This window comes from Mercenaria mercenaria, chromosome 7, assembly GCF_021730395.1.
Source record: "Mercenaria mercenaria strain notata chromosome 7, MADL_Memer_1, whole genome shotgun sequence".
NCBI lineage: Eukaryota > Metazoa > Mollusca > Bivalvia > Venerida > Veneridae > Mercenaria > Mercenaria mercenaria.
The window spans coordinates 63,696,557-63,708,066 of NC_069367.1; the positions used below are offsets into that span (position 1 = coordinate 63,696,557).

Here is an 11,510-nt window from a genome sequence, read left to right on the forward strand (position 1 = left end):
GTTAGATCTTTTGATATATTCCTATCTGCTTTAAAAACGATAAAATATTTCCGACTGAAACGTTGTCAAATAATTCTCCCAAAGATTGAACGTCATAATATGTACTGCTAACGATATCAGGTGGATTTTCAAATGTAACCTTATCTTATAGTGTTATATATCAATGGAAACGAAATTTTATTTGCAATTCAATGGTATATAAAGAAACATTCTACCTCAGTTATGTAAACAGTTAAGCTTAACTGAAGTGTACTGGTAATAAGAAAGCACGATGCCAAAATTGAACCATTTCATAACATCTTCCTACATGACAGTATCTTGGAGTGTAACTTATTTTTACCCTTATATTAGTATTTATAATAACAAATACATATATTACATGTGTATTATGCTATCTTTTAAAATACTGCCACATCTGAATGCCATCTATCATCCCATAATGCGGATTTTTTACTACCTGTAAGTTGTACATTATTACCTACAGGTTTCAAAGTAAATGTAAAGTACATTCTGAACTTTTATACTTGAGTATAATATCAAGTATATACATACTTTTCAGTTGACAATTATCTGCAAATCTCCATTAGCCAAGTCTGTAAGTAGCTGATATGTGTACACAGCTGGATCTCCTTCATACACAATGTTAAACCAACTGCTGTATCCAGGAACCTGTAAAAAGTGCATTTGATTAATATTTGTCTGTATCAATAACTTTCCATATTAGACAAAAATTTACAAATAAATGTAATGGAAACAAAATATGTTTTAGATAATATAAATTTTAGTAAAACAAGAATCAAAATAAGTTTGAATTATGAAATAATGATAATTTTTAATTTAAATGTTAATATTGTTATGGTACCTGCTATTTTAAGTTAGCCACACATAACTGATCATGTTAAATGTACAGAGAGGAGAAAGGCAGAGGTGGCTGATACATTTTATATTTGAATTTGTTTTAGTTACAGTAAATTATGTTAGTGGAGCTGTTTTCAACACTATTTAACATGCTTCTTATAAATTAAATGTATGAAAGACCTTATTTCAATTACACACTGTTCCGATACCTGGGAAATGACAGATCCCTTCCACCAACTTTCTTCGTGGCCATTTATAAACTTATGTTTAACTGTTTTTCCTGTCAGTATTGGAACCTTATCTGTGTTGTGTACTGGTTCAGGTTGGACTGTAAAAGCGTGACGAACTAATTTCTTAACATTCACAGTCATTTCTTCAATAGATTACTGTTTGCCACCTTTAGAGAAAAGGTATATATCTTTTTCGTTGTTCATAGCCTGCTTTAGAACATGTTTCCTAAAATTCAGCTGTGCTTTGAGAGCCTCTTTCTTTTCACTTTGTGACAAAATCTCTTTCATTGAGTCATTCACACACTGTTCAGTTTGCCATAAACCAAAATATAAGATTTTATCTGTGTATCGCTGTAATCTCTCTATCCGTTTCCTTTCAAGCTCCTCAGCTCGCAGCCTTGCTGATTCCATTTTTGCTCTTTGTCTATCTTCAATAACCTTTTTACGTGTTTGGAAGTTTTGTTTGACGGTTTTCACACATTTGGATGCAGCTCCAATCAGTATCATTTTTTCATTTTCATTCTTACATGAGAGCCACTGATCTGTCTTGTTTGCCGTGTACATAATATATGCCTCTGATGCAATAACAGAAATATTGGGTTTTCTTCTCAGCAAGTTATCAAGGAAACCAAAGACAGACAGAAAATTTATTGTGTTTCTGTGTACTTGTTGACTTCACTCTTGTTTGTTCAGTTACATTTTGCCATTTTCCTCCAGGGAGATGATCAGAAAACAACTTTTTGCACAGGTCGGCCAGTGCTGGAAGAATTATTTGTAGGTGAACTTCAACAAGTGGGTCATGCTCCCAAGGTTCAATAAGGCTGACTAAGATACTATCTCTTTTTACCATTGTCACGTCGCCAAAGATATTCAATGATCCATTCATAAAATGTTCGATATTGGCATCAGAGAGACATGTACATAATTCAAGATAATGTTTATTCATATCTAATACATGGATACTTCTGTCTTCAAGAAGGCACCACAGAGGCCCAGTTACTAGTCTAGAGATCAGTCCAAGGGCTTTACATCCGGCCATATACTCTGGGACGTTGATGTCATGATAAACAGCTTTAAGAAGATTATTGGATAGATTTCCTTTGAGATAATCAGTTGCAGTATTCTTTAAAAAAAACAAAGACGCAGCTGACTCAAATAAAACATTAAAACGATTGCCATGGAAATCTTGCAAAGGTATGCACATAAGTCCATTTTCTTTCAAGAAGTCTTTTGAATATAATTTGAATTCTGCAAATTTACCACTTTTTTCATCTCCTCCTCTTGCTAGAGCTTTACAAGCAGTCCTGACAAGTCTGAGGGTTCCTGATTCACTACTTTTCAAAAACTTTTTATCATATATTGGTGGCAAATCTTCGAAAAAACCTTTTTGCACTTCCAACACAGCTCTGTTGCTAACTTCAGCAAAATGTACTAAACTATGTAGACCGCAGAAGAAGTTCAATAGTTGACTAACAGCTGTTTGATTTTCCTCAGAGAGTGTATTCCAATTTGCATGTAGTTCTGGTAGCACCGTTTCTCTAAGCTCTTGCAGGAGGGTATTAAATTTGTGTTCTGTTGATGCTCTATCACTCATCGTTGCTGTAATGTTATAAAGTATTTTTTGGCTGTAATATCTGAGTGAAGAGCTTGATCATCAATATCAGCAAGTATCTGTTGTAGGGCCGACAAAGTGTCTTGTCCAGACTTACTCAATAACTCCCGCATGCCTATAACATACATATTGCCATCACTATCAGAAACATGATACCCGGAATTCTTTTTCCCAAACTTTGTCGTTTCATCTGTGTAAATGGTCAGATTCGTTTTTCTGGCAGTTCCTCACTGATTTGTTTCTGTGACAGTACTAAACGTTCAATGTTCATATTTATTACACTTGACCTTGATGGTAATTTATCCACTTTCTTGTTTACCAATTTCAAAACACTATTAATTACATTACCACATTTACCTGCACTGACATTTAAAGAAAGTAGGCTATATAAACATTCTCTAAGTTCATAGGAGTTTTTTCCTCTTCTTTATCGTAAAATGAAATAACCTCTGTATCTCTATTTAGTATTTCAGATAACCATTCATTCTCAGCTGTAGAATTATCAAGATCTGCAGAAACACCCTGCAGTTTTAAGTTTAAGTCTACAAGTTCTGATTCCAGTGCATTAACATGATTTCTTGCATTATTCAGATCTGTTTTTAACTGATCACTTTCATTTTTCATTCTCTCAACACGTACTTGTAAACGAGTGTTTTGAAGCCTGATCCGTTTTAAAATGTTTGTTTTTGAGTCAATTCTTTTTTGTAGTGTTTTGTTTAATTTCACTGTGTCTTTTAGTTCCTGTTTAAGCTTAATAACGGTGGTTCTTTTTGTCCTGCTACGATTTAAAGCTTTTATATTTAAATGTAAACTTTCATTTTTCAGATGTAGTTCTTTATTTTTTACTGTTAGATCTGACACTTCTGTACCTAATTCAAACAAAGCCTTCTTACAAACATCTGTACAAGAATTATCAATGTCAATTTGCTTTGGCTTCTGTAAATGACTGGAAATAGAAGGAAGCTTCACATCTTCTTGAAGAAATTCTTTTAACTCTGTCTGATATTTACTTAGATGTTTGGTTTTATTAAGGGATTGAAATTTCTTAAATGTGTTGTTAACCAAATGTTCAAATGATCGTTTTGATGCTACAGGTTCTTCTGCATTTGTCATAACCCATTCAACACAATCCTTCTTGTTACCTTTCTTTATTTTTTCAATGATATTAATGTTTTTTATTGAAGACATGTTGCTAAATTGATTTTATTACTTATCTTCTTCTTGCCTTTTTGAAAACTGGTGATGCAGATCCCTTATCACAAAAGAAAAGGCAAAGCTATCACTACAGTGGAAACATGCAAGCTATTTCTAAGGCAAACAATGTTCAGGTGAATGTGACAGCACTATATTGATTTACAAAATTGAATATATATATATATATATATATATATATATATATATATATATAGTCCATAAACTCCATTTTACAACTTTAATTTTTCAAGTGAAAAAGGCAATCTGCAGTGTGCAACACAGTGTTCCAAAGCACTTACATTGCCATATAAACTGATGCATGACAACACATTGATATGAATGTCTTTTTAAATCTACTAAAGGCTTCCTCACAAAAATCATGATTTTAGTTAACAAGTAAGTCACCATTCTCCTTAATTATTGTTTGTCTCAAGCAATGTAATGTAATAGGAAAAGACATTTATTTATATTAGGAAGAAATTAAAAGGGAAAAGGGTAATCTAAGTGCACTACATTGAAAAGGTTAATATATATATATATAGCTGGTAGTGTTTTCCTCAGGCTACAATGCCAATATTATCGAGAGTGAAAATATAAATAAGTGAAATAGGTTGCTAACATTTTCATACAATTTGACAACATTAACTGAATTATTACAAATGCCTAAGGCACAAATTTATTTAAAATGTCCGAGGAAAACACTAAAATGAATATATACAAGTTACATCTACACAAACAATAGCTGTCACCATTTTAGATACTACTTCAGCTACTTTTCAGAATATAGCAGTTGTACAGACAAAAACTATTTCCAACTCCACTTGGTATAAAACAGATTAATTCAACTGAATGTTTTTTTTTTAAATAATTATATGTTAAAAATTTAGAAGCTGTAATTCATCTTGCTATAAACTGAAATACTAATGGATATCATACAAGCACAAACAAAGCTGACATGTATTTGTGTTTTACCTTTCCTTCGTACAATGCCAGTTTCTTTTCAAGTTCTTCAATCTTTCTTGTCAAGATAATGCAGTTTTGGCATTTGTCACCTTCAAGGTCTTTTATTTTATCTTTAAACAGTTCACAGTTCCGACAAGGCTGAAATAAATATTCAACACTGAAGTGCTGCAGTGTCATTACTTGCACTCCTTATCAATATACATGTAATTATTAAACACAATTTAACAGATAAAACCATAGTGTAGACATTAAAAATCTGTCGTGAATCAAATAATTTAAACAGTTTTCTTTCTTTAGTTTGGCAAAAACAAAATAAACTCTATCAATCCCATTTTTTGGCACCAACCATTAATTTTTTAATATATTTCCTGGCAGTCACCAGCTGAATAAAATACTTTCCAGTTACCATTGTGTGTTCACAGATTAACCAAGATATATAAAAAATCCTACCCACCTACTCTATATTTTTCAACATGTTATCAGAACCATAGAATCATTTTGTTTTCACCTTTTACTTGTAATAGAATTTTAATTTGGTAATCTAATAAATACCTGACAGTTGTCTGTATTCTTCTTGTCAGAAGTGCTATTTGAGATTTCTGTATCACCACAGAGTATCACCAGAAATTACAGTATTGCAGGAGCAATTAAATTCAGTGTCAGTGCTGATATCCTAAAAACAAAAAGGACATTCATAAGATATGGCTGAATTCTTTTCAGCATTCTTTATTCAAATAACAGTTGTTTTTCTTAAAGAAGGCAACATCTGAAAAATAGTTTAAACATATTTTATTGCAAATATATACATATATAAATAAACAAATAAATACATCATTTGTACATATATTAGGCAGTAGGTCTGTTATCATTAACGTGTTATAAAAAATATCGCAAATAAATTACATCAGTTTCCTGTGGCTATTGCTTACAGTGCTGGTCTGACTGCACTGGCCTGACTGCACATCTATTTTTCATCCTGTGACAATAACTAATGACCAGATTATAAGTCATGTAATATTTACCTCAAGTTCACTGATACTGACAGACCCGGAGTCCGGTAAATCACTTTTGCACTGTTTAGTCGGTGAATCAAATAGGTCTACGTCACTGTCATACACACAGGTATTAGGTAGCTCTTCCTGAAAAAATAAAATTATGAAATTAATGAATATTTTACAGGGTGAAAAAGATGTGCAGTCAGTCCGGGGCTCCGGGGATCGAACCCGGGACCCCTCACTTACAGGGTGAGTGCTCTACCAACTGAACTAACCTACTGCCTGACACATATTTATCCCCTTATGTGACAAAGTCCGTACAGTGACAAATACATAAAATTTTCTTTGTATAATTTAAATGATTATCTAAGTAACACTGACAAGGTGAGAAAATGTGCAGCCAGACCAGGACTCAAACCTTGGGTGATAGAAAATTGTTCCAGTGCTATACTGACAAAGCTTAATTATAAGTTCATGGTCTCTTATTTTCTCACAAGATCATGCATCATCATCATCATCTTCAGTGATCACCTCACTCTAGAAGAATATACTCGCAAATTTATTAAAATAATGTACATCTACTGCTGTAAAGGATGACTTTTTACATCTAAAAGTCTCTTTGTAAACGATTTAAAAAAATGATAAAATAATGTCTGCAGTTTAGAAATAGAATGTGCTAATCTTTCCTTGAACAGTCTTAAAACCCTATATACTCATATCTATCATATTTTCTTTCACATATACCATTTATAACTATTTTACAGTTATAACTAACACACTGCAATATTCTGTTGTTTAAACATTTTGTCATATATTCATATTTGATACTCTTTTGCAAACCTGCAACATTGTATTTAAATTTTATTTCATATTTTAATTAAAACAAGTATGAAATCAAATAAACTGAATATAAAAAATTGTTTACTTTACTACTGTTATGTTCTGTTTGGGAGTCTTCCAGTTCCACTTCAGAGGAAAATGCTGGGGGACAACACTGTGATGTAGGGGCCCACTGATGATTAATATCACTGCCACAGTAGCACAACTCTGGGCCTGGGGCTGAAGACAATTGTGTGCTGTGTATTGTACTTGAATTTATCCTTAAATACATTTAAACCTTATAAAAACAATACTGAAATAACATATAAAACATAAACATTATATGCTGACTGAATATTATCATCTCAACAAACATAGCCCCCTTCAATATTTAACATATCAAAAAAATTGTTTTATCTGTAATTGTGCAACTTTTGCCAAGGGAGATAATTTAAAAAATTACAAAAATGGCCGTCAGTACACACATTACAAGAATCGTTTTAGCAGCTTATAGCAGTCAACCACAGACTATCAGATGGCAAAATTAGTTACAATACAGATTTTGTAACATAAATTATGCATGCCATTTTATGCCTAGACAACAGTACTTGAAATATAAGGGTCTAAAGTTGACCTATTTTCATTACAAAATACCATATTCTGTACTTTTTTTTCTTTGGATATAGCACATGGCTCTTACTTTTCAGACATTTTTCTTGTTGTTCTGTGACGTAATTCAATCAACTCTCTAAAATAAAGGAATGAATAGTCTTTCAATCACATGACCATGTTCTATTACAAAATGGTGACCGCCATTTTTTCCCCGAAATATGAAAGGGTACCGTCAGACTTTAGTGAAATGTGCAGTCAGTAGCTGTGATTTGGAGGTCAAAAATGTACCAATTAATAGTTTTATGATATTTGTATTTAATACTGTCACATTTTTTATTCATTTATGTCTGAAAGGTGCTATTAAATGGCCATGAAAAGACAGGTTTACAACGGTGACACATAGCCGTTACTTGGTAACCGATTCGGTTGACATCGTAAGTACTGCGTTATGTAGCAAAGTCCACACAGCCGATTAAAATGTGTTTAATAGTTAGCGGTGTTTGACATGGTACACATTCGGGTTGATCTTCTTTATTCAAAAGGTAAGAGTGAGTCAAACGGGTATGACTTATTCGACAGCGAGAAAGAACAACTTCCCTGCGAACAGATCTGTTCCCTTGGTGCCATTCCCCTAGAGTAGGTTTGATATCTTGAAGTTTATTGAATGAAGCACGGTTCCATGACGACTGCCATTTAGATAAAATGTATTTGTTTATATTGGGCCTAAAATCGGTATGTGGTAATTTCAAATTAGATTGGGATAATAAAAGGGATTTCTTTGCTGCAATATCAGCATCCTCGTTTCCATGAATACCAACATGACTAGGAATCCAACAAAATATGATAAACTTTTTTAAAGATAGTTCATGAAGCCTGAGAAGAATATTTTGAATGAATGGATTTTCCATATTTCGGTTATGAATTGACTGTAAAACAGAAAGCGAGTCGGAAAAGATAATAAATCTTTCTGCACTATTTTTTGATATAAAATTTAGAGCTAAATCAATAGCTTTGGCCTCGGCTGAAAATACTGTTGCATTATTTGGCAAACGTAATTTTGATTGATGAAGGAGGCTGATAGCAGCACAGCCAATCTTTGATTCATCTTTTGAACCGTCTGTGTAAATTGCAAAATAGTCATTGTAAGTTGATTTGATTTCATGATATTTGGACTTGAATATTTCAGGGTTTGTTTCAGACTTTCTAAAGGCAGTTTTCAAATCGAAAAGAACTGTAGGGGTATGAAGGGTCCATGGTGGTGTATCTGGAATTGAATTTTCTGTAATACCATCGAATTTGTAGTCAGTTTCATTCATATAAGATTGTATGCGAAATCCAAACGGTTTGATTTGTTTTGGTTTTTCCTCATATGAATCGCAGTACTTTGGGTTAAAAATAATTTCATGAGCAGGATTGCATTTGTTCGCAGCCACTCTTAAAGCATATTGCAGTGAAAGTTTTTCTCGGCGTATGTAAAGAGATGGTTCGTTTGCCTCAGCATATAAACTTTCAACTGGCGATGTTCGGAATGCACCAAGAGCAATACAAAGACCTTGATTATGTATGGTATCTAACATTTGTAAATAAGATTTTCTTGCGGAACCATAAACAATACAGCCGTAATCTAGCTTAGATCTAATTAAAGCCCTATAAAGTGCGATCGGCTCCCCAATCAGTATTTTTAGTAATCAGTAAGATTTAATGACTTCAGACATTTGGCTTTCAAGTATTTTATATGTGGTACAAACGAAAGCTTTTTATAAAAGATAACACCAAGAAATTTTGCTTCATCAACAACGGGTATTTTTGTACCATTTAGAAAAAGCTCAGGGTCACAATGATGTTTCCGTAATTGGCAAAAGTGGACACATTGAGTTTTCGATTGGGACAACTTAAACCCATTTTCCATGGCCCAAGTTTGGACTTTATTCAAACACTGTTGTAATTGGCGTTCAATCGTACGCATATTTTTTGAACGATAACATATCAAAAAATCGTCAACATATAATGAACAGTCTGTCCCTGGCAACAAACATTTCACAATATTATTAATTTTGATGCTTAAAAGTGTGACAGATAAAATTGAACCTTGTGGAACTCCCTGTTCTTGCTCAAAAGAGTCAGAAAGGGTATCACCAACACGTACTTTAAAACTTCGATCAGATAAAAATTGTGATATTAATGTTGGCAGACGACCTTTTAAACCTATGTCGTTAAGATCATTCATAATACCATATTTCCATGTAGTGTCATAAGCTTTTTCTAAATCGAAAAAGACAGACACTAGATGCTCTTTTAATAAATGCATCACGAATAAAATTTTCCAGTCGAACAAGGTGATCGGTTGCGCTGCGTTGTTTGCGAAAGCCGCTTTGAAAGTTTGTAATTAAACCTTGTGATTCGAGGTACCAAACTAGTCTAGAATTAATCATACGTTCCAGAGTTTTACATAAACAACTAGTAGAGAAATGTTGAAAATGAAATGGAGACAAGATCAGACTGGACCATTAAATGTATCATAAATAAGTTGCCTTTCACTACAGAGTCAGAAAGGGTATCACTAACACGTACATTAAATCTTCGATCAGATTAAAATTGTGATATAAATGTTGGCAGACGACCTTTTAAACCTATGTCGTTAAGATCATTCATTATACCATATTGCCATGTAGTGTCATTTATATATAAGTTTTTTTCTAAATTGAAAAAGACAGACGCTAGATGCTCTTTTTTAATAAATGCTCCATGAATAAAATTTTCCAGTCGAACAAGATGATCTGTTGTGCTGCGTTGTTTGCGAAAGCCGCTTTGAAAGTTTGTAATTAAACCTTGCGATTCGAGGTACCAAACTAGTCTAGAATTAATCATACGTTCCAGAGTTTTACATAAACAACTAGTAACAGCTATCGGTCTATAATTACTTGGATTCGTGCTATCTTTTCCGGGTTTTTGTATGGGAATAACAATAGCTTCTCTCCAGGAGTCTGGAAAAATACCAGTTTTCCATGTAATACCCTGAAATCCCGAAAATAAGCCGGTTTCGATAATAAGCCGGTCTCGAAAATAAGCCACCATTTCACTACAGGCAAAAAGGGCCCATAAATAAACCGTACTCAAAAATAAGCCGTTCACCTTTTTGTATCAAAGTTCCTTTCCCCGGGATTTGAACCACCAAGCTTTTGTTTTGCAGTCCTTCTTGTATAATTTCAAGAAATTCTTGATGTAACTGAGATTCCATGTCTGGAAATAAAGCTCTCCGTCCCGAACCGGTACTTTTAGAACCCTTTAGGGAGTTTTTAATGTCCGCCTGAGCTTTCAGCCAACGTCTAACATTAGTTTCTTCTATGTTAAAATGTCGGGCTGTGTCTATTACTTTATTTTTAACATTTCAAAATGACAACGTTTTGTAATGAGACACAAGTTTCAGTTTGAATTCCCTCATATAGCTCCTACGATTCTGTTTTGGCGTTTCCATATTTTACAACTTGTAAAACATCATTGTACATGTAATCATACCGCTATATAAGAAAGCCTATAAAACTGTTAAATTGATAGCACAATGCGGTGTTTGTCACGTATTGTGTAAGTTATTCATACCCGTTCACGGTGTGGCGATTGAAACATAGGTGTATTTGTTTGTTAGGCCAGACAGAACTTTTTCTATGGTTTATTATGTCAGAAGTATAAGTATTTACCGACATCAATGTTTTTACTAAAAATCAAATACCGGTATGAAAAAAATGGCACTCGAAAATACGCCGGTTTTTAAATCGTTATCGGATATAAAATTATACACTCGAAAGTTTGCCGGACTCAAAAATAAACCGGTCTCGAAAATAAGCCACCAAATCCTTACGAAAATTTAAAATAAGCCGCGGCTTATTTTCGGGATTTCAGGGTATTGTAGATTTCAAGGAGAAGGTCTAATGATTCTTGTGGTAAGTGTTTTAAAAGTTGATAATGTATTTGGTCTGGACCAGCTGCAGTATCAGGACATTTTTCTAGAGAGTCAATTAACTCTGTGATCGAAAAAGGTTTATTATAATCTTCCTCGTTATTTGAATCAAAATTCAGAGGTTTGCTTTCTTTAGTTATTTAATGTTTTGAAATCTTTGATCATAATTACGTGAAGAAGAGTTTTTTGAAAAAGCTTCACCAAGAGTATTAGCAATTTCTTCTTTGGTAGATGCAGTAGTCTGGTCAGATTGTTTAAGATGAGAAACATTC

General features: G+C 33.3%; 2 protein-coding genes across 2 annotated transcripts; both read right to left on the reverse strand.

Annotated features, from left to right (window-relative positions):
- Positions 1-552: 552 nt before the first annotated feature.
- LOC128558821 (uncharacterized) lies at positions 553-3,496 on the reverse strand. The gene is made up of 2 exons (XM_053549036.1): positions 1,068-3,496; positions 553-669 (listed from the first exon to the last, which is right to left on the reverse strand). The coding sequence occupies exon 1, from the start codon at positions 2,680-2,682 to the stop codon at positions 1,708-1,710; it is 975 nt and encodes a 324-aa protein (XP_053405011.1). The 5' UTR covers positions 2,683-3,496; the 3' UTR covers positions 553-669; positions 1,068-1,707.
- Positions 3,497-4,136: 640 nt separating this feature from the next.
- On the reverse strand, positions 4,137-7,485 carry LOC123523513 (uncharacterized). Its single transcript, XM_045301179.2, has 4 exons — positions 6,778-7,485; positions 5,880-5,996; positions 5,410-5,530; positions 4,137-4,995 (listed from the first exon to the last, which is right to left on the reverse strand). Exons 1-3 carry the CDS (start codon positions 6,961-6,963, stop codon positions 5,462-5,464), a joined length of 372 nt encoding a protein of 123 aa, XP_045157114.2. The 5' UTR covers positions 6,964-7,485; the 3' UTR covers positions 4,137-4,995; positions 5,410-5,461.
- Between the last annotated feature and the right edge of the window lie 4,025 nt (positions 7,486-11,510).